We start from the raw sequence: 24,511 nt of genomic DNA on the forward strand, positions 1-24,511 counted from the left end.
CAACCCTCCACCATCACCCTCTGTCTTCTACCTTTGAGCCAGTTCTGTATCCAAATGGCTAGTTCTCCCTGTATTCCATGAGATCTAACCTTGCTAATCAGTCTCCCATGGAGAACCTTGTCAGACGCCTTACTGAAGTCCATATAGATCACATCTGCTGCTCTGCCCTCATCAATCTTCTTTATTACTTCTTCAAAAAACTCAATCAAGTTTGTGAGACATGATTTCCTACGCACAAAGCCATGTTGACTATCCCAAATCAGTCCTTGCCTTTCCAAATACATGTACATCCTGTCCCTCAGGATTCCCTCCAACAACTTGCCCACCACCGAGGTCAGGCTCACCGGTCTATAGTTCCCTGGCTTGTCTTTACCGTCCTTCTTAAACAGTGGCAGCACGTTTGCTAACCTCCAGTCTTCCAGCACCTCACCTCATGGTTCTTAAACTCGATCCCCCTGTTAATGAAAGCCAAAATACCATATGATTTCTTAACAACCCTATCCACTTGGGTGGCAACTTTGAGAGATACTTGCACACAAGACCCCTCTGTTCCTCCACACTGCCAAGAATGCTGTCTTTAATCCTATATTCAGCATTCGGGTTCTACCTTCCAAAATGCATAACTTCACATTTATCCAGGTTAAACTCCATATGCCATTACTCAGCCCAACTCTGCATCCTGTCTATGTCACGCTGCAGCCTACAATAGCCCTCAATACTATCAACTGCACCTCCGTTTGTGTCATCTGCCAATTAACTAACCCACCCCTCAACCTCTTCATCCAAGTCATTTATAAAAACTACAAAGGGCAGGGGCCCAAGAACAGAGCCATGTGGGACCTGACTCCACACTGACCTCCAGGCAGAATATTTTCCATCTACAAACACTCCTGCCTTCTGTCAGCCAACCAATTCTGAATCCAGATAGCCAAATCTCCCTGTATCCCATACCTCCTGACTTTATGAATGAGCCTACCATGGGGAACCTCATCAAATGCCTTGCTGAAGTCCATATACACCACATTCACTGTTCAACATTCGTTGACCTGTCTTGTCACCGCCTCAAAGAACTCAATACTCAATAAGACCTGCCCCTAACGAAGCCATGCTGACTGCCTTGAATTATGCTCTGCTTTGCCAAATAGTTTTAAATCCTATCCCTCAAAATTCTTTCCAAAACTTTGCTGACCACAGGCGTAAAACTAATTGGTCTGTAATTGCCAGAGATTTCCCTATTACCCTTCTTGAAAAGAGGAACAACATTTGCCTCCTTCCAATCCTCTGGTATGACTCCTATGGAGACTGAGGAGGCAAAATCTTCACCAGTGGCTTAGCAACCTCCTTTCTCACTTCTCGGAGCAGCCTAAGATAAATCTGGTCTGGCCCTGGGGACTTATCAATCTTAACATTTTCCAAACTTTCCAGCACATCAACTTCATCAATCTTGATCTGGTCAAGCCAGTATCCCAGCTCCTCAAAGTTCTCATTCACAACAAGGTCCCTTTCCTTGAAAACCGAAGCAAAAAACTAATTTAGGGCTTCCCCTAATACACCATGCACAAGTTTCCTACGCTATCCCTGTTCAACCCTACCTTCTCCCTGATCATTCTCCAATTCCTCACATATGAGTAAAATGCCTTTGGGTTCTCCCTAATCCTTCTTGCCAAGCCTTATTCATGCCCCCTCCTGGCTTTCCTCAGTCCATTTCTGAGCTCCTTTCTAGCAAGCCTATAATCCTCTAAAGCTGTGCTAGATCCTTGCTTTCTCCATCTTACGTATGCTGCCTCTTCCTTTTGACGAGAAGCTCCTCTGTTCTTATCATTCAAGGTTCCTTAATCTTACCCCTTCTTACCTGTCTCAGAGGAACAAATTTCTGCATCACTCGCAACAACTGCTCCTTAAATAGTCTTCACATGTCTGCTGTGCCCTTACTATGGAACAATTACACCCAGTCTATACTTCCCAATTCCTGTCTGATAGTGTCATAATTTCCTTTTCCCCAATTAAATATCTTCCCTTGGAACTCTCCTTTCCCTCTCTAAGGCAGGGAATGTGAGGCAGTTGTGATCACTGTCACCAAAGTGTTCTCCCACCAAGAGATCTGACACCTGTTCTTGCTCATTGCCAAGCACCAAATCCAAAATGGCCTCTCCCCTCATCGGTCTGTCTACATACTGAGTAAGGAAACCCTATTGAACACATCTGACAAAAATGGCTCCAACCAAACCATCTGCACTTGGGAGGTTCCAGTCAATATTGGGAAAGTTGAAATCACCCATAACAAAAACACTGTTACATCTGCATTTTTCCAGAATCTGACCGCCACAAGTTTTTCATTTTCTCTACTGCTATTAGGGGGTCTTTATAAAACTCCCAATGAGGTGGCTGTTCCCTTGATGTTCCTAACTTCCATCCATACTGACTCAGTAGACAAACTTTCCTCAACAACCTTCGTTTCTGTAGCTGTGATGCACTCTCTGATTAGCATTGGTACCCCCCCCCCCCCAACACCCCCCGCCCCCCTTTCCACCCCCTCCGTTATTTTTAAACGATCTAAATCCCGAACATCTTGCAACCATTCCTGCACCTGTGAAACCCACGTCTCCGTTATGGCCACAACATCGTAGCCTCAAGTAGTGATCCATGCTCTAAGTTCGTCACTCTTATTTCGTTAAAGCAGACACACTTTAACCAATCCCTTTGTTTCATCCTGTGAGAAACCTTCCCGATAGATTCACTACATCCTGTCACTGACCCATCTGCAACTGCCCCCCTCTCAGATATGTGGCTCTGATTCCCACCCCTCTGATAAACTAGTTTAAACCCTCCCGAATCACATGATCAAATCTCCCACCCAGGACATTTATACCCCTCCAGTTCAGATGCAACCCATCCTTCACGTAGAGGTCCCACCTTCCCACCCAATGGTCTAGGTATCTGAAGCCCTCCCTCCAGCACCAGCCTTGCGCCACGTGTTAAGCTGCATTCGTTGACTGTTCCTCACCTGAGATCACTACTCTACTCATCCTACTCTTCAGCTTCTAACCTAACTCTCTGTAAATACTTTTCAGATCCTCAGTCCCTTTCCTGGTTATATCATTAGTGCCAATATGTATCACAATTTCTGGCTGCTCACCCTACCCCTTCAGAATCCTGTCAACCCAAACAGCGACATCCCAGACCCTGGCACCAGGGAGGCAACTTACCTTCCGGGAGTCCCGTTCCTGACCACAAAATCTCCTGTCAATCCATCTAACTATTGAGTCCACTACCACTAGCGCTTTTCTATTCTCCCTCTTCCCTTCTGAGCCACAGCACCAGGCTCAGTGCTAGAGACCTGACAAGTATGGCTTTACCCGAGTAGGCTGCCCCCACCAGCAGTTTATTTGGAAGTATTAGCTTTCAGAGCTATGTTATACAATTAAAAAGGTATATTGTTTTATATATTGTCAATATATTGTTTTAATTGCATGACACTGTGATCTTTTGCTGTAAATTCTGTGTCTTATGATCCTGCCCCACTAGCTAACTGATGAAGGAGCAGTGCTCTGAAAGCTAGTACTTCCAAATAAACCTGTTGGACTGTAAGCTGGTGCTGTGTGATTTGTAACTGTATATAAGAATAGAAGTTACTCGCAACAACAACATATAAAGCATCGGAAATCACAGAATTGTTATAGTGCAGAGGAGACCACTCAGTCCATTGTATCACAACTGGCTCTTCAAATGAGCAGCATCCTCTATTCCTGATGAAGAGCTTTTGCCCGAAACGTCGATTTTCCTGCTGCTCGGATGCTGCCTGAACTGTTGTGCTTTTCCAGCACCACTCTAATCTAGAATCATTACCTTGAATCAATCGCTACCTTTTCTCTATTTCCCTACACACCATTTCTATCCAAATATTATTCCATGAATGCTTCGATTGAACCTACCCCTCCTATGCCAATGCATTCCAGATGACAACAACTTACTGAGTGAAATAATTTATTTCACACATCATTCTTGCTTCTTTTGCACATCACTTTCAATCTATGCTCTCCTGTTCTTGTTTTTTTTTATGAATGGGAACAGCTTCTCCCTATCACCTCTATCTAGCTCATTCATGATTTTGAAAACCTCTGTCAAATCTCCTTACAGCCTTCTTCTCTCCAAGGAGAACAGTTCCAATTGTTTCAATCTATCCTCATCACTAAAGCTTCTCATCGTCAAACCCATCTTTGTCAATCATTACTGCACTCTCTCCAATACATTCATATTGTTCCTATAGTGTGGCATCCACAACTGTACACATTACTTCAGCTGAGGTCTAACAACTGTCTTATACAGATTCAACATCATCTCTTTGTTCTTGTACTCTATGTTCCATTAATAAAGCTGAGGACCATGCATGCTTTTTAACTGCCCTCTCCACCTGTCCTGCCATCTCAAATATTCCGTGCTCATATAAGCTCCTGCTCCTGCACCCACCTGAGAATTGTAACCCTTATTTTCTATTGTCTATCCATTTTCTTCTGACCAAAATGCATTACCTCTCATTTCTCTGCATTGAACTTCATCCCACACCTGACCTTTAATATAATGCAGCATTCCACTATAACACTATAAATCAAAGTATGACACTGAGCTACGTGAGTTAACCATTAAATCAATGGTTCAAATCTGATGTGACTCTTCTTCTCCAGTTCCGAAGAAGAGTCTTTCCAGACTCAAAACTTCAGCCCAGTTTTCTTTCGACAGTTGCTGCTGAGTTCCTCCAGCAATTTCTCCACCAGTTTCTCAAAGATGTAAGTTTAAGGACCATCTTAAGGGATGAAATTGAGGCTGAGAAATGGAAAGGTATAGGGTGAGAATTCCAGAAGTAACTGAGGCATAGGTGCCAGTGATCGAACAATTGAAACTGTGAATAATTGTCCAGAAATAGAGACTCACTGATATCTCAGATGGGGTTGGAGGAGATTTTAGAGAAAGGGAGAAACAAGACTGTGGATGATTTGAAATCAAGAATGTGAATCTTAAAGTCAAAACATTGCTTGGCCTTATGCTGATGTAGATCAAAGGGCAGAACTTGGTGGAAGTTAAGACATGGAGTTTAGGATGATCTCAAGTTTATAGTGGGTAGAATGTGGAAAATCAGTTCGGAATGTATTGGGAAACCAATGTGGGCTTCAGCAGTAAAGTGGGGTGAACTTGGGCAATGTTATTTTGATAGGAATAGGTGATAGTGTGAATATAAATTTAAAAACTCAAATCAAGATTCAACAAGACTGCAAAGGGATTGGTTCAGTCTCAGATTTCTTTTCTGTTCACGTTGTTCTGCGTGTCTGAGCAATGTCGGAAACTGTCTGAAACAGTTAGGGCTCAATCTCATTTTAATTTCAGCTCACAGTGAGTATTAGACCAAGGAGAGACCGCAGCGAAAAGCTGCTCATTCCAGGGGAAAAAGAACTAGATTGGAAAGATTTAAGTTGCAATAGCTTTGAACATTGAGCTTGTAATAGAAGTAGAGAGACACGGTGTGTATCCAATTATCTCAGCAATGTGCCAGTAGCCAGATCATCGATGAGCTGTCGTCTGAAAGCAATGAGACAGAAAAGGCAGCAACATTCGCAACCGAGTGTCAAACAGTTCTGAGCTGCTTGAGTTAGATTAAAAAGCATCAGTGAGAGTAAAGACTGGAGCTCGTAGTACTCGATGCTACACTTTTGACGGAATGCTTCGATTAGTGATTGTATTTCTCCTCATCGATGGTAAGGTTCCTTCTCTCTGTTAGCCAAACAATTTAACATGCTTTCTCACTATCCGCGTTTCATAACTTTCCCTCAGTTTCAGTGCAATTTTGAAAATTCGGGAAATCATTCCGGGCTTAATACTGAGTAAAAGCTATGCATGGTTTGTGCCGGCACTGGAAGAGTGATAAAAAGAAAGATTTGCATGTATTTACCATCACTCATGGCCTCAGGGCACTGAAAAGCAATACTTTAAACTAACTGAGCACTTTGAAAGTATAGTCACAGCCATAACGTTGGAATAATTTTTACACTCAGAAGCAGAAATAGTGCAAACAATAATCAACTCAGATGCTCATGAGGGTAAATGCTGCCACAGAAACCAACATAATTTACTGTCATTTTTTAAGACATATAATGTGGGGTCTTTTACTCCAATCTAAGAGGAAAATAGAATCCCATCTTGATTCATCTGAACAATGCCACCCCCAACAGGAATTTATTAGCCAGCATTATATCCTGGCCATTATTGACCAGAAATTGTTCGGGTTATTGGGTTCTAACTTGCTTGGTCAAACAAAATCTAAGAGGCGTAGATTTTCTGTATAGATTGGCTACACCAGTCCAACAGCCTGTCTTTCAATCCCAGCTGGCCCTTTTTAATATATTCAGACAATTAATTATAAGTCACTACTTGTTCCCTTCTAATCTAAACTACCTTCTGGATTAATAAACTTAACCAGCTACACAACCACAGTGGCTACAAGAGCAGGTCAGAGGCGAGGAATACAGCACTGACTCCCCAAAGCCTCTTCACAATCTACAATGCACATATCAGGAGAGTGATGGAATACTCCTCACATGCCTGAATGGGTGCAGCTCTTGCACTGAAGAAGATTGTTGCCATCCAGAACAAGGCAGCCCACTTTCAGCCAATTTAAGGCCAGGACTTATGGTAAGTCCTGGTAAGGGCCGAGGGAGTGTTGCTGAACAGAGACCTTAGGGTACAGGTTCATGGTTCCTTAAAAGTGGAGTTGCAGGTAGACATGGTACTGAAAAGAAGGCATTTGATATGCTTGCCTTCATTGGTCAATGCATTGAGTATCAGAGTTGGGATGTCATGTTGCAGCTGTACAGGATACTGGTTAGGCCACTTTTGGAATACTGCATTCAATTCTGGTCTCCCTGCTATGGGAAAGATGTTGTTAAACTTGAAAAGGTTCACAAAACATTTACAAGGACATTGCCAGGATGGAGGATTGAGCAACGGGAGAGACTTCTCAGCTGGGGCTATTTCCCCTGGAGTGTCAGAGGCTAAAGGGTAACCTTATAGACGTTTATAAAATCATGAGGGACATGGATAGAATAATTGGCAAGGTCTTCTTCCCAGGGCAAGGGAGTCTAAAACTATATCTTTACGGTAAGCTGTGGAAGATTTAAAAGGGACCTAAGGGCAATTTTTTCACACTGAGGGTGGAGCATGTATGGAATGAGCTGCCAGAGGAAGTGGTGGAGGCTGTTACAATTGCAACATTTAAAAGGCATCTGAATGGGTACATAAATAGGAAAGGTTCAGAGGGATATGGGCCAAATGCTGGCAAATGAGACCAGATTAATTTAGGATATGTGGTTGGTGTGGATGAGTTGACTGAAGGGTCTGTTTCCATGTTGTACAACTGTATGATGCTATGACTGTCAAGTATTCATTCACTCCATCATAAACACAGAGTGGCAGCTGTGTGTACCATCTGCAACAGCTTCCAAACCAACAACCTCAATCACTTACAAGGACAAGGGATGCAGATGTATGGGAACACCACTGTATGCATGTTCCCCTCCATCATAACTTGCATTAACCCATGCCCAATACAAACACATATCAGTGAATTATGCTGATTTTTTTTTTTTCATTTGCTCATGGGTTGTGCATTTACAGCATTTACTGTTTAACCCTAATTCCTCCAGAGAAGGTGATGGTGAGCTGTTTTCTTGAACTGTTGGAGTCCTTGCAGTGTAAGTAAACCCACAAAACCTTTGGGAATGGAATTCCAGGATTTTGACCCAGTGACACTGAAAATAGCGATAAATTTCCAAGTCAGGATGGTGAGTGGCTTGGAGGGAGAAATTGCAGATGGTGGTGTGTTCCCATGTATCTGTTGCTCTTCTCCTTCTAGGTAGTTACAGTTGCAGGTTTGGGAATTTCTGTCAAAGGAACTTTTATGAATTGTCACAATGCATCTTGTTGATCGTAGACCTGTCCTTTTGTGTCAGTGATTGAAGATGGTGCCAGTCAAGTGGGTTGCTTAGTCCTGGATTGTGTCAAGTTTCTTGAGCGTTGTTGAAGCTGCACCCATCCAGGCAAGTGGGGAGTATTCCATCACATTCTACAGTAGTGCCTTGTGCAGGCTTTTGGGAGTCAGGAGGTGAGTTACTCGCTACAGTTGGTGAATTTCCAAATTGTTTCAAAAGATTTGTTCCTTGTGGTAATGATTCTTTCATGGAAATGTAAGAAGGAAATTGACCCCTTTGTGGCAATTTAGGGCTAATTTTGGCTATCAGTCCAATTGCCAAACTCATGTGATCCTCCATCCGCAAGAAACTGAGCAAAATCAGAGGAGGAATCCCAGCCTTGAGTGAGATGATTGATCCTCCTCAGTTGGTTTATTAGTTAATCATGTCAGAATAAGCGGGTGGTTACAGCTTAGTCATATTATCATTGGACAATCCAGAGACCCAGGGAATGTTCTGGGGATGTGGTTTTTGAATTCTGCCATGGCACATGATGGAATTCATTTAAAACAAAACTTGAGAATTAAGGGTTTAATGATGACCATGAATGCATTGTCGATTGTCAGGTTTACTCATGTTCTTTAGGGATGGAAACTGCCATCCTTACCTGGTCTGGCCTAAATGTGACTGTCTGGCTGAAAAAGTATTTCCTTCCTGCATTGTTCTGAATCTCATGCTTTCATCCCAGTGCCTATCATGGACCTATCTCTCCTGTAATGAAAGTGATCTTAAACTCAGCGGACCATTGGGCTGCTCTCTCATTAAAGAGCGACAATGGGGGGTGAGTTTAACCTGAGGGTTGCTTGGCCTCAGGTGAGAGGTGAGGTTGGGAAGGCAGGACCTTCATGGTGACCTCTGCTTTAAATGGAATTGGTGTTGCTCTGCATCATAATCTGGCCAGGAGAAAGTGAGGACTGGAGATCAGAGTCAAGATTGTGCTGCTGGGAAAGCACAGCAGGTCAGGCAGCATCTGAGGAGCAGAAGAATCAATGTTTTAGGCAGAGGAATGAGGCGTGGGGGCTATAGCTGAGAGATAAATGGGATGGGGATGGGGTTGGGGATAGGTAGCTGAGAAAGCGATAGGTGGATGAAGGTGAATGAGAAGGTGATAGGTCAGAGGGGGGAGTGATGGACAGGTCCGGAGGGCAGTGCAGAGTTGGAAGCTTTGGACAGGCACAATATGGGGGGGAGGGGAAATGAGGAAGCTGTTGAAATCCACATTTATCGCGTGTGGTTGCAGGGTCCCAAGACAGAATATGAGGTGTTCCTTCTTCAGGCATCAGGTGGTGCAGGAGGCCCAGGACCCACATATCCATAACAAAGTGGGAGGGGGAATTGAAGTGTTCAGCCTCAGGGCGGTGGGGTTGGTGGGTGCGGGTATTCCAGAGATGTTCTCTGAAACATTCAGAGAATGAAATCTCTTTCAATTCTGGTACTTTCACATCCCTATTTTAATCCCTAACTGGCAGCCATTTAGCTGCCAAGACGTAAGTTCAGAAATCAAGATTAGAGTGGTGTTGGAAATGCTCAGCAGATCAGGCAGCATTGAGGAGCAGAAAAATCGACGTTTTGGGCAGGAGCCCTTCATCCTCAAATGCTACCTGACCTGCTGTGCATTTCCAGCACCACACTAATCTTGACTCTACTCTCCAGCATCTGCAGTCCTCATTTTCACCTAGTAAGTTTAGGAATGCTATCCCTGCCCCTCTCTACCTCTCAGTCATAATCTCTCACTTGAAGACAATTCACAAAACCTCCATGACCAAAGGTCTGGTTTTCTGCCTTAATACCATTGTTATGTATGGGCGGCACGGTAGCTTAGTGATTAGCACTGCAGCCCCACAGCACCAGGGACCTGGGTTTGATTCCAGCATTGGGTGATTGTGCAATCTCCACAGAGGCATTTTCCCCTCTGTCTGCGTGGGTTTCCTCCGGGTGCTCTGATTGCCTCCCACAATCCAAAGATGTGCAGGTCAGGTGGATTGGCCATGCTAAATTGCCCGTAGTGTTAGGTGCATTAGTCAAAGGGAAATGGGTCTGGGTGGGTTACTCTTCAGAGGGTCAGTGTGCATTTGTTGGGCCAAATGGCCTGATTCCATACTGTAGGGAAGCTAATCTAATCTATGTGTCCTGACATTAGATCCTGTCAATGTTTTATTGTTATACAATGTATCCATATACATTAGCTATAAAAGTGTAGCTGTTCCTTTTTTTTATGAATACTGCTTCATTTGAGATTTCTCACCTACTGGAAAGGTTTCAATCAGTTCCTGCACCTTGACTCAATAGCTGGCAGTCTCACTTCAGAATTAGCAAGTTGTGGCCCAATCTTTATTTCTGACCCTTGAATATATCATCAAGCTCAACTTATGATCTCAACTTATGTTACCACTGGAAAAGTCAGATGCCAGTCTGAAATCTCTCATGATAGATCAACTTTTTTTTTTGTTGGCGGTTTTAATGTGATGGTCTTTTACTGAAAGAAAAACACCCAGTGCAGCTGATTTGGGTTTAACAATGAAACGGAAAGTTAATACATAAAAGAAATAAAGAAAAAGTAGAATAAATCAAACTATCTCCATGTAACAAATGTTTAAAGATATCAAAACACACAATGAAAATACAATCGCATTAGTCTCAACAATGAATAAAGAACAAAGAAAACTACAGTAAAGAAACAGGCTCTTCAGTCCTCTAAGCCTGTATTGATTCAGATCTTCAAACTAAACCTGTCAACTCTTTTCTAACGATTTGTATCCCTCTGCTCCCTGCCCATTCACATATCTCTCTAGATACATCTTAAATTATGCTATCATACCCACCTCTACACCTTGACTGGCAAAATGTTCCAGCCACTGCGAAAAGAACTTTCCACGCATATCTCTCAACATTTCCCTTCTAACCTTGAACTCATGACCCCTAGCAATTGAGACCCCCACTCTGGGGACAAAAAGCTTCTTGCTATACACCCTGTCTATACCTCCCATGATTTTGTAGGTCTCAATCAGGTCCCTGCTCAACTTTCGTCTTTCTAATGAAAATAATCCTAATCTACTCAAACTCTCTTCATAGCTAGTGCCTTCCATACCAGGCAATATCCTGGTGAATCTCCTCTGCACTCTCTCCAAAGCATCCACATCCTTTTGGCAATGTGGTGACCAGAACTGTACGCAGTATTCCAAATGTGGCCAAACCAACTCCGATACAAGTGTAACACAACCTGCCAACTTTTGTACTCAATACCTCATCCGATGAAGGACAGCATGTCGTATGCCTTCTTGACCACTCTATCGACCTGCGTTGCCACCTTCAGGGTATAATGGACTTCAACACCCAGATCTCTCTGTACATCAATTTTCCGCAGGACTTTCCCATTTACTGTATAGTTTGCTCTTAGAGTCATAGATGTACAGCACGGAAAAAGACCCTTCGGTCCAACTCGTCCAGGCCGACCAGATATCTCAACCCAATCTAGTCCCACCTGCTAGCACCTGGCCCATATCCTTCCAAACCCTTTTTATTCATATACCCATCCAGATGCCTTTTTAAATGTTGCAATTGTACCAGACTCCATCACTTCCTCTGGTAGCTCATTCCATACACATATCACTCTCTGCGTGAAAACGTTGTCCCTTAATCTCTTCTATATCTTTCCTCTCTCTCACCTATGCCCTATCGTTCTGGACTTCTCCAGCCCAGGGAAAAAAACTTTGTCTATTTATCATATCTATGCCCCTCATGATTTTATGAACCTCTATAGCGTCACTCCTCAGCCTCCGACACTCCAGGGAAAATAGCCCAAGCCTACTCAATCTCTCCCTATAGCTCAAATCCTCTAACCCTGACAACGTTCTTGTCAATCTTTTCTAAACCCTTTCAAGTTTCACAACATCTTTCCGATAGGATAGAGACCAGAATTGCACGCAATATTCCAACAGTGGCCTAACTAATGTCCTGTACAGCTGTAACATGACCTCCCAACTTCAATACTCAATACTCTGAATAATAAAGGAAAGCATACCAAACGCCGCCTTCACTATCCTGTCTACCTGCGACTCTACTTTCAAAGAGTTATTAACCTGCACTCCAAGATCTCTTTGTTCAGCAACACTCCCTTGTACCTTACCATGAGGTATGTAAGGCCTGCTAAGATTTGCTTCCCAAAAATGCAGCACCTCATATTTATCTAAAACTTCATCTGCCACTAATCAGCCCATTGGCCCATCTGATCAAGATCTTGTTGTAATTTGAGGTAACCTTCTTTGCTGTCTCCTATAGCTCCAGTTTTGGTGTCATCTGCAAGCTTACTAACTATACTTCTTATGCTCCCATCCAAATCATTTATATAATTGATGAAAAGTAGTGGACCCAGCACTGATCTTTGTGGCACTCCATTAACCACAGGCCTCCAGTCTGAAAAACAACGCTCCACCCCCTTTTCTGTCTTCTCCATTTGAGCCAGTTCTGCATCTAAATGGTTAGTTCTCCCTGTATTTCATGAGATCTAACATTGCTCACCAGTCTACCATAGGGAACTTGTCAAACGCTTTACTGAAGATCATATAAATCATATCTATTGCTCTGCCCTCATCAATTCTCTTTGTTACTTCAAAAAACTCAATCTAGTTTGTGAGACATGATTTTCCACACACAAAGCCATGTTGACTATCCCTAATCAGTCCTTGCCTTTCCAAATACATGTACATCATGTCCCTCAGGATTCCCTCCAACAACTTGTCCACCACTGACGTCAGGCTTGCTGGTCTATAGTTCCCTGGCTTTCTTAAACAGTGGCCAAGTCTTCCAGCACTACCTGTGACTATAGTTGGGGCCCAGCAATCATAGAACATAGAACATAGAAGAATACAGCGCAGTACAGGCCCTTGGGCCCTCGATGTTGCGCCGATCCAAGCCCACCTAAACTACACTAACCCACTATCCTCCATATACCTATCCAATGCCCTCTTAAATGCCCATAAAGAGGGAGAGTCCACCACTGTTACTGGCAGGGCATTCCATGAACTAACGACTCGCTGAGTGAAGAACCTACCCCTAACATCAGTCCTATATCTACCCCCCCTTAATTTAAAGCTATGCCCCCTTGTAATACCCGACTCAATACGCGGGAAAAGGTTCATACTGTCGACCCTATCTAACCCCCTAATCATCTTGTACACCTCAATCAAGTCACCCCTAAACCTTCTTTTCTCTAGTGAAAACAGCCCCAAGTGCCTCAGTCTTTCCTCATACGATTTTCCTTCCATACCAGGCAACATCCTGGTAAACCTCCTCTGCACCCGTTCCAATGCCTCCACATCCTTCCTATAGTATGGCGACCAAAACTGCACACAATATTCCAGATGCGGCCGTACCAGAGTCTTATACAACTGCATCATGACCTCAGGACTCCGGAACTCAATTCCTCTACCAATAAAAGCCAGTACGCCATATGCCTTCCTCACCGCACTATTTACCTGGGTGGCAACTTTCAGAGATCTGTGTACATGGACACCAAGATCCCTCTGCTCATCCACACTACCAAGTATCCGACCATTAGCCCAGTACCCCATCTTTTTGTTATTCTTCCCAAAGTGAATCACCTCGCACTTAGCTACATTGAATTCCATCTGCCACCTTTCTGCCCAGCTCTGCAGCTTCTCTATATCCTGCTGTAACCTGCCACATGCTTCCTCACTGTCAACAACTCCTCCGACTTTCGTATCATCCGCAAACTTGCTCACCCAACCTTCTAACCCCTCTTCCAGGTCATTTATAAAAATGACAAACAGCAATGGTCCCAAAACAGATCCTTGCGGAACACCGCTAGTGACGGCACTCCATGAAGAAACTTTGCCATCAACTACTACCCTCTGTCTTCTTCCATCCAGCCAATTCCTAATCCAAACCTCCAACTCACCCTCAATGCCATATCTCCGTATTTTCTGCAGTAGCCTACCATGGGGAACCTTATCAAACGCCTTACTAAAATCCATATATACCACATCTACCGCTTTCCCTTCATCAACCTCCTTCGTCACCTTTTCAAAGAATTCAATAAGGTTTGTGAGGCACGACTTGCCCTTCACAAAACCATGCTGACTATCCTTGATCACATTATTCCTATCCAGATGTGCATAAATCCTATCCCTTACAATTCTCTCTAAGACTTTGCCCACAACAGAAGTGAGACTCACCGGCCTATAGTTACTAGGGCTATCCCTACTCCCCTTTTTGAACAAGGGAACCACATTTGCTATCCTCCAGTCTTCTGGGACTACTCCTGTAGACAAAGAGGACATAAAAATCAAGGCCAATGGCTCTGCAATCTCCTCCCTTGCTTCCCAGAGAATCCTAGGATAAATGCCATCAGGCCCAGGGGACTTATCTATTTTCACCTTTTCCAGGATTTCCAACACCTCTTCTCTACATACCTCAAAGCCATCCATTCTACTTATTTGTTCCTCAGTATTCTCATCGACAACAATGCCCTGTTCCTGAGTGAATACTGAAGAAAAGTATTCATTCAGTATCTCCCCAATCTCTTCCGCCTCCACACGCAACTTCCCCCTACTATCCTTGACTGGACCTATTCCTACCCTAGTCATTCTTTTATTCCTAACATACCTATAGAAAGCCTTAGGGTTTTCCCTAATCCTATCTACTAAGGACCTTTCATGTCCCCTCCTTGCTGCTTTTAGCTCTCTCTTCAGGTCCTTCCTGGCTACCCTATAACTCTCAATCGCCCCAATTGAACCTTCACGTCTCATCTTGAGATAGGCCGCCCTCTTCCATTTAACAAGGGATTCCAATTCCTTATTAAACCACGGCTCCCTCGCACGACCCTTTCCTTCCTGCCTGACAGGTACATAATTATCAAGGACACTCAATAGTTGCCCCTTGAACAAGTTCCACATATCATTTCCTTAGCTTCCCACAGAGTTCTAGGATACACCTGATCAGCACTTTCTCCTCTGTAATATGGACATTTTTCAAGATGTCACCTTCTATTTCCCTAAATTCTATATCTTCCATGTCCTTTTCCACAGTAAATACTCGTTTAGTATCGCTCCCCCCCACCCGCCCCCATCTCCTATGGCTCCACACAAAGGCCACCTTACTGATCTTTGAGGGCCCTATTCTCTTGCTGGTTACTTTTGGGTCCTTAATCTCATGTCCCCTTTTTACCCTCCTGATTTCTCTCTTAAGTATACTCCTACTGCCTTTTCGCTCTTCTAAGGATTCATTGGATCTATCCTGTCTATATGTGGCATATGCTTTCTTCTATTTCTTAACCAAACAATCAATTTCTTTAGTCATCCAGCATTCCCTGTACCTACCAGCCTTTTTTTTACCATAACAGGACTATATTTTCTCTGGACACTTGTTATCTCATTTCTGAAGGCTTCTCATTTTCCAGCCGTCCCTTTACCTGTGAACATCTGCCCCCAATCAGCTTTTGAAAGTTATTGCCTAAAACCATCAAAATTGGCCTTTCTCCAGTTTGGAACTTCAACTTTTAGATCTGGTCTACCCTTTTCCATCACTATTTTAAAACTAATAAAGTTATGATCACTGACCCCAAACCGCTCCCTCACTGACACCTCAGTCACCTGCCCTACCTTATTTCCCAAGTGTAGGTCACGTTTTGCACTTTCTGTAGTAGGTACATCCATATATTGAATCAGAAAATTTTTTTGTACACATTTAACAAATTCCTCTCCATCTAAACCCTTAACACTATGGCAGTCCCAGTCTATGTTTGGAAAGTTAAAATCCTTACGATAACCACCCTATTATTCTTCCAGATAACTGAGATCTCCTTATTACAAATTTGTTTCTCAATTTCCCTCTATTAGAGCGTCTCCATTACAATCCCAATATGGTGATCATCCCTTTCTTATTTTTCAGTTCCACCCAACTAATTTCCCTAGATGTATTTCCAGGAATATCCTCCCTCAGTACAGCTGTCATGCTATCCCTCATCAAAAACGCCACTCCCCCTCCTCTCTTGCCTCCCTTTCTGTCCTTCCTGTTGTATTTGTATCCTGGAATATTAAGCTGCCAGTTCTGTCCATCCTTGAGCCATGTTTATGATATCTCAGTCCCATGTTCCTAACCATGCCCTGAGTTCATCTGCCTTCCCTGTAAGGCCTCTTGCATTAAAATAAATACAGTTTAATTTATCAGTTCTACCTTGTTCTCTGCTTTGTCCCTGCCTGCCCTGACTCTTTGACTTGCCTTTGTTCTCATCTATACCAGTCTCAGATTGATCGCTTTCCTCACTATCTCCCTGGGTTCCACCCCACTTCCTGACTCGTTTAAATCCTCTCGAGCAGCCTAGCAAGTGTCCCTGTCAATATATTAGTCCTCTTCCAAGTAAGGTTCAATCCGTCCTTCTTGTACCGGTCACTTCTATCCAAAAAGAGCTTCAAATGATCCGAAAATGTGAATCCTTTTCCCATACATTAACTCCTCAGCCATACATTCATCTGCTCTATCCTCCTATTCCTGCCCTCACTAGCTTGTAGCACCGGGAGTAATCTAGATATTACTATTCTCAAGGGCCTCCTTTTTAAATTACTGCCTATCTGTCTATAATCTCCCTTCAGAGTCTCAACCTTTTCCCTTCCTATGTCATTGGTTCCAATGTGTCCAATGGCCTCCGGCTGGCTCCTCTCCCCTTGAGAACATGTTGCACCCTCTCTGAGACATCCTTGATCCTGGCACCAAGGAAGCAACACGCCATTCTGATTTTTCGCTGCTGACTAGAGAGCCCCCTAACACAATCGATCTCTTGGAACGTGACATACCCCTTATTGCATTAGGGTCAGTCTCAATGCCAAAGACTTGGCTGTTCATGCCACATTCCCCTGAGAATCCATTACCCCCTACATTTTCCAAAACAGCATACTTGTTTGAAATGGGAATAGCCACAGAAGACTCCTGCACTAACTGCCTACCTCTCTTACCTTTCCTGGAGTTAGTCCATCTTTGTGACTGTATCTGTGACTTTTCCCCCTTCCTATAACTGTCAACCATCGCATCCCCTTGCTCTTGTAAATTCCTCATTGCCTCTAACTGTCTCTCCAACCGATCCATTTAATCTGATAGGATTCGCAACCAATGACATTTATTGCAGACATAATCCTCAGTAACCTATAAACTCTCCCTAAACTCCCACGTCCAACAAGAGGAGCATATCACTCTATTAAAGGCCATTCTTGCTTCTTTCAATCTACTGACCCAGAAAATAGCACTGTCTTCCAAAATGCATCACCACGCATTTACCTGGATTGAACTCCATCTGCCATTTCTCTGCCCAACTCTCCAATCTATCTATATTCTGCTGTATTCTCTGACTGTTCCCTTCACTATCTGCTACTCCACCAATATTAGTCAAGAGTATAGTGCTGGGAAAGCACAGCAGGTCAGGCATCATCTGAGGAGCAGGAGAATCGACTTTTCAGGCATGAGCCCTTTATCAGAAAGAAGATGAAGGGCTTATGCCCAAAACATTGATTCTTCTACTCCTCAGATGCCACCTGACCTGCTGTGCTTTTCCAGCACTACACTCTTGACCTCTGATCTCTAGTGTCTGCAGTCCTCACTTTCTCCTAGGTGATTTCCACCAATCTTAGGATGATCTGCAAACTTGTTAATCAGACCACCAATACCTTCCTCCAGATCATTTATGTATATCAGGAACAACAGTGGTCCCAGCATGGATTCTTGTGGAGCACCACTGGTTACAGTTTTCCATTTTGACAGACTCCCTTCCACTAGTACTCAGTCTCCTGCTGCCCAGCCAGTTCCCTATCCTTCTAGCTAGTACATCCTGAACCACATGCGACTTCACTTTCTCCATCACTATTAAGGGGAACCTTTAACAGACGCCTAAATGAAGTCCCATATATATGACATTTATAGCCCTTCCCTCATCAATCAACTTTGTCACTTCCTCAAAGACTTCTATTAAGTTGGTAAGACATGACCTTGCCTCCACAAACCATGTTGCCGGTCACTGATAAGCCCATTTTCTTCCAAATGTAAATAGATCGTATTCCTCCGTATGTTCTCCAGCAGCTTCCCAACCACTGACATCAAGCTCATCGGTCTATAATTACCTGGATTATCCCTGCTACCCTTATTAAACAAAAGCATTCCATTTAAACATTCAAATACCATACAAAGAAGATTTAGATGTGTCTTCATTTTCTAGTCATAAGAACCTCTTATGACTCCTCTTCTTGGAGTCAAGTCTTAGCTTCTTGGAGCTAAGACTTCCTCAGTTTCAAAATTTGAAACAAAACTCCTTTTCTGAGGTAACTTCTTCCTAACAATTCTAAACTATCTTCCTGTCTCGGGAGATATTGATTTAAATGTCCAGCTTCAGCCAGGATTACTGCAAAATTGCCACAAACTGAAACTAAAGGTATTTTCTTTCTATGCTACCAGTATTTCCCCTAAGCCAAAGTAAAATTCCAGAGTCTTCTATACAAAAGCTTAGTGAAACCTTGTTTACTTTGGTCACTCATGAACTCTTCTAATGTAATCAAATTCGCATTACTCTTCAGAATGTCTCTCTAATAATGTGCTTCATAATAAATTACCATGGTTGCAGAAATGTTACATGTTTAATGATTAATTCCCTTCATTCACTCCCATGTCACTAGTTCAAAAATCCAAAATAAATGATATCTATGCATATTATGTATGACACAGCTTGCATCATAGCTGACATAATAAAATAAAAGGAATCCAGATACTGGCAATCATGAATTGCTCGAGAAACTCAGCACATCTGGCAGCAACTGTGGACAGAAAGCAGAGTCAATATTTCACGTTCAGTGACTCTTCTTCAGAATACACAGTTGACCCTCCATACTAACACTGAGGGTAAATTGCACTGTCAGTGTGTCAACACTGCAGAAATGAGAGGTTACTACCCAATCAGTGAGGCATTATTGCAATAGTTTTCTACTCGCAGAGGGGTAGTGCAGACGATCTGCTGGCAAAAGACAATACTGAGAGAGTGAATACTGGCAAAGGGAAAGTACTAAGGGAGCACAGCACTGTTGGCAAGGCAGTATTGAGGGAGTGCCACGCTATCAGAGGTTCAGTGTTGGAGTGTTCAAAGTTTGTGAGAAGATTTGTAGCTCGGGTGCTCGTTGCTGTGGTTCTGTTCGCCAAGCTGGAAGTTTTTGTTGCAAACGTTTCGTCCCCTGTCTAGGTGACATCCTCAGTGCTTGGGAGCCTCCTGTGAAGCGCTTCTGTGGTGTTTCCTCCGGCATTTATAGTGTCCTGTCCCTGCCGCTTCCGGTTGTCAGTTTCAGCTGTCCGCTGTAGTGGCCGGTATATTGGGTCCAGGTCTATGTGTTTGTTGATGGATGAGTGCCAAGCTTCTAGGAATTCCCTGACTGTTCTTTGTTTCGCTTGCCCTATAATGGTGGTGTTGTCCCAGTCAAATTCATGTTGCTTGTCGTCTGCGTGTGTGACTACTAGGGATAGCTGGTCATGTCGTTTCGTGGCTAGTTGATGTTCGTGGATGCGGATTGTTAGCTGTCTTCCTGTTTGTCCTATATAGTGTTTTGTGCAGTCCTTGCATGGGATTTTGTACACTACGTTAGTTTTGCTCATGCTGAGTATCGGGTCCTTTGTTTTGGTGAGTTGTTGTCTGGGAGTGGCTGTTGGTTTGTGTGCTGTTATAAGTCCTAGTAGTTGCAGTAGTCTGGCTGTCATTTCAGAGATGTTCTTGATGTATGGTAGTGTGGCTAGTCCTTTGGGTTGCGGCATGTCCTCGTTCTGTTGTCTCTCCCTTAGGCATCTGTTGATGAAATTGCGAGGATATCCGTTTTTTGCGAATACCTTGTATAGGTGTTCCTCTTCCTCTTTTTGCTGTTCTGGTGTGCTGCAGTGTGTTGTGGCCCTTTTGAACAGTGTCTTGATTCAACTTCGTTTGTGTGTATTGGGGTAGTTGCTTTCATAGTTCAGGACTTGGTCTGTGTGTGTGGCTTTCCTGTGTACCTTAGTGGTGAATTCTCCGTTTGGTGTTGGAGTGTGACAGATGTTGTGCTGAGGAAGTACTGTAATGTGTGGATACTACACTATCAGATATTACTGAAAGTATTGGGATAGCACTGCACTGTTGGAGGAGCAGTATAGATTAGGTGCTCCCCTGATGAAGGGGCAGTACTGAAGGAGTGGAGAAATAGCATTAAGGTTGAGCAGGTTGAAGGAACAGTATTTCTTTAGAGAAATACACTTGTACACAGTGGACATGTTGGATTGTTTTAGTCACATGACTTCTTTCATTTTAGTATCCATGAAAAAATATGACATGAAACATGGTTTCAGAAGTGCAAAGCTGACATTGGGTGTCTTTTCAGAGCTACAAGAGAGCCAACAAACTGTAAAAAAAAATGATTGATTAAAACTGCAACTTCAAAATGCTTAGTGAGTCAGAATGGCTGTAGAATTTCCATTCAATTTGCTGTGAAAATGAAAGGAAATATAAGACAGATGTAGACTTTTTCCAATGTCAGTGGCAAAATTGTGAAATAGCTACAAAATTGATGAAAATGTACAAGTAAGTGTGATATTCCTGTAATCAATACTGGAAAAGAATGCCTCATGATATATTGCATCTTCGACCTCACTCTTCTCAGCTAAGTCTAACAATTGGACGAGTAACTCAACAAGCGCAAAAGAAAAAACCTACAATGTGGTGAAGATTATTAGATAGCAAGAGAATTTATGATGTCTTTGAAAACCAGCAGAGGACAACTAACAGCATGAAGGGGGTAAAAGATGCAATGTGAGACAGAGATAGATAGGTTCTTGATTTAAAAAGTTTACAGAGAGAAGGTAGGAGAATGGGATTGAGAAACATCAGCCATTATTGAATGGTGGAGCAGACTCAAATGGCTGAATGGTCTTACAATCTAATTTCAGATGGAATATCTCCAGCAATCTCTTCACAGCCCCAGAAATATAATTTCTGAAGACCCTTGCCTTTTCTGCTTCCTCCCAAAAATTATGCCCATCTTTGAACATAATGAGCCATCTTGCACATGTAAGCTAAACCAACCGGTTATCCCTGACTTGATTTTTTTGTACCATCAGGGTGTTTGACATTCAGTCTGTTTTAACACTTGGAAAACTCAAGGTATGTTTTTCAATCATACCACAAGTTTGGTCGGTGCACAATCTCAAACTGGATTGCACTGTTTGAAACTCATGGTCCTATTTGATGCTGAGCTGAAAATGTGTTGCTGGAAAAGCGCAGCAGGTCAGGCAGCATCCAGGGAACAGGAGAATCGATGTTTCGGGCATAAGCCCTTCTTCAGGAATGAGGAAAGTTTGTCCAGCAGGCTAAGATAAAAGGTAGGGAGGAGGGACTTGGGGGAGGGGCGTCGCAAATGTGATAGGTGGAAAGAGGTAAAGGTGAGGGTGATAGGTCAGACTGGGGTGGGGGCGGAGAGGTCAGGAAGAAGATTGCAGGTTAGGAAGGCGGTGCTGAATTCGATGGATTTGACTGAGACAAGGTGAGGGGAGGGGAAATAAGGAAACTGGTGAAATCCGAGTTCATCCCTTGTGGTTGGAGGGTTCCTAGGCGGAAGATGAGGCGCTCTTCCTCCAACCGTCGTTTTGTTGTGGTCTGGCGATGGAGGAGTCCAAAGACCTGCATATCCTTGGTGGAGTGGGAGGGGGAGTTGAAGTGTTGAGCCACAGGGTGGTTAGGTTGGTTGGTCCGGGTGTCCCAGAGGTGTTCTCTGAAACGCTCCGCAAGTAGCCGGCCTGTCTCCCCAATATAGAGGAGGCCACATCGGGTGCAGAGGATGCAATAGATGATGTGTGTGGAGGTGCAGGTGAATCTGTGGCGGATATGGAAGTTTCCTTTGGGGCCTTGGAGGGAGGTGAGGGGGGAGGTGTGGGCGCAAGTCTTGCACCTCCTGCGGTTGCAGGGGAAGGTGCGGGAGTGGAGGTTGGGTTGGTGAGGGGTGTGGATCTGACGAGGGAGTCACGGAGGGAGTGGTCTTTATGGAATGCTGATAGGGGAGGGGAGGGAAATATATCCTTGGTGGTGGGGTCCGTTTGGAGGTGGCGGAAATGACGGCGGATGATGCGCTGTACATGGAGATTGGTGGGGTGGTAGGTGAGGACCAGTGGGGTTCTGTCCTGGGCAGATTCTATTTGATGCTGAGTTGAGTTTCTGATACAATATCCTCTCCATTACAAAGATCATGGCCAAACCTTGTTAATCCCTCGTGAAGTTGAGACAAAGTTGAGCACAGATAGTGGTTCTCACAGAGGTACACATGCCACTTGCTAGATAGACATACCCCACTTGTTCACCAAACAGGCAGCACAGACGGACGAGGCATTGTTTAAAACATTCAATTGTAGGCCAAACCACCTTCAGCTGTTTGACCTCCCCTGCATAATAAGGTCAGAAGTGGGGACGTTCACTGATAATTGCACAATGTTCAGCACAATCACAATTCCTCATATACTGAGGCAAGTAACCTTCGTGCCACATAAATCCCGTGCAATGAGAGACAATCTAATCACTGCTCCTTGACATTCAATAATGTTACTATCACTGAATCCCAACTGTCAACATCCTGGAGGTTATCATTGACCAGAAACTCAACGGGACTCACCACATAAACACAGTAGCTACAAGAGGGGTCAATGGCTAGGAATATAGCAGTGAGTGACTCACCTCCTGACTCCCCTAAGCCTGTCCACCATCTACAAGGCACAAGTCAGGATTATGATGGAATACTCTTAATTTGGCTGGATGGGTACAACTCCAACAACACTCCAGAAGCTTGACACCTTCCAGGACAAAGCAGCCTGCTTGATTGGCAGCACATCCACAAGCATCCACGCCCTCCGCCATTGAAGCTCAGTAGCAGTAATGTGTACTATTCAAAGTTTGTGCGAAGATCTGTAGCTCGGGTGCTCGTTGTTGTGGTTCTGTTCGCCGAGCTGGAAGTTTTTGTTGCAAACGTTTCGTCCCCTGGCTAGGCGACATCATCAGTGCTTGGGAGCCTCCTGCGAAGCGCTTCTTTGATGTTTCCTCCGGTGTTTATAGTGGTCTGTCCCTGCCGCTTCCAGTTGTCAGATTCAGCTGTCCGCTGTAGTGGTTGGTATATTGGGTCCAGGTCGATGTGTTTGTTGATGGAGTTTGTGGATGAATGCCATGCCTCTAGGAATTCCCTGGCTGTTCTCTGTCTGGCTTGCCCTATGATAGTAGTGTTGTCCCAGTCGAATTCATGTTGCTTGTTGTCTGCGTGTGTGGCTACTAAGGATAGCTGGTCGTGTCGTTTCGTGGCTAGTTGATGTTCATGTATGCTGATTATTAGCTGTCTTCCTGTTTGTCCTATATAGTGTTTTGTGCAGTCCTTGCATGGTATTTTGTACACTACATTAGTTTTGCTCATGTTGGGTATCGGGTCCTTCGTTCTGGTGAGTTGTCTGAGCGTGGCTGTTGGTTTGTGTGCCGTTATGAGTCCTAGGGGTTGCAGTAGTCTGACTGTCAGTTCTAAGATGCCCCTGATGTATGGTAGTGTGGCTAGTCCTTTTGGTTGTGGTATGTCCTCGTTCCATGGTCTAGCCACACTACCATACATCAGGAGCATCTCAGAACTGACAGCCAGACTAATGCGACCCCTAGGACTCATAACGGCACACAAACCAACAGTCACGCTCAGACAACAACTCACCAGAACGAAGGACCCAATACCCAACATGAGCAAAACTAATGTAGTGTACAAAATACCATGCAAGGACTGCACAAAACACTATATAGGACAAACAGGAAGACAGCTAACAATCCGCATACATGAACATCAACTAGCCACGAAACGACACGACCATACACGCCACACACGCAGACAACAAGCAACATGAATTCGACTGGGACAACACTACTATCATAGGGCAAGCCAGACAGAGAACAGCCAGGGAATTCCTAGAGGCATGGCTTCATCCACAAACTCCATCAACAAACACATCGACCTGGACCCAATATACCAACCACTACAGCAGACAGCTGAAACTGACAACCGGAAGCGGCAGGGACAGACCACTATAAACACCGGAGGAAACATCAAAGAAGCGCTTCGCAGGAGGCTCCCAAGCACTGATGATGGCGCCTAGCCAGGGGACGAAACGTTTGCAACAAAAACTTCCAGCTCGGCGAACAGAACCACAACAATGTGTACTATCTACAAGGTGCACAACAGGAATTCTCCAATGTTCCCAGCTATCATTTTCCAAATCTATGACCACTTTCATCTTGAAAGACAAGGGCAGCAGCTATATGGGAATACTATCAGCTGTATTTCCCTGACTTGGAAATATATTGTCACTCTGTCATAGTTGCTGGGTGAAAATCTTGGAAATTCCCCCTTAAGGGCATTGTGAGTCTACCTACAGGCCATGAACTGAAGCAATTCAAAAAGATTGTTCACCACTACCTTCTCAAG

The 24,511-nt window shown here is 43.9% G+C and overlaps 1 protein-coding gene across 2 annotated transcripts in view; it reads left to right on the forward strand.

Moving 5' to 3' along the window:
* The first annotated feature begins 5,618 nt into the window (after positions 1–5,618).
* The window catches only part of LOC122539684 (uncharacterized), a 65,962-nt gene continuing 47,069 nt past the window's right edge, over positions 5,619–24,511 (forward strand). For both annotated transcript variants that reach the window (XM_087977661.1, XM_043674673.2), the window contains exon 1: positions 5,619–5,747. In XM_087977661.1, the coding sequence (XP_087833787.1) occupies positions 5,711–5,747 (37 nt within the window). In that variant the 5' untranslated portion in view covers positions 5,619–5,710. The remainder of the gene's footprint in view (positions 5,748–24,511) is intronic.

Source organism: Chiloscyllium plagiosum, unplaced genomic scaffold (genome assembly GCF_037043375.1).
Source record: "Chiloscyllium plagiosum isolate Xiang-an unplaced genomic scaffold, Cpla_swu_hap1 HiC_scaffold_32, whole genome shotgun sequence".
NCBI lineage: Eukaryota > Metazoa > Chordata > Chondrichthyes > Orectolobiformes > Hemiscylliidae > Chiloscyllium > Chiloscyllium plagiosum.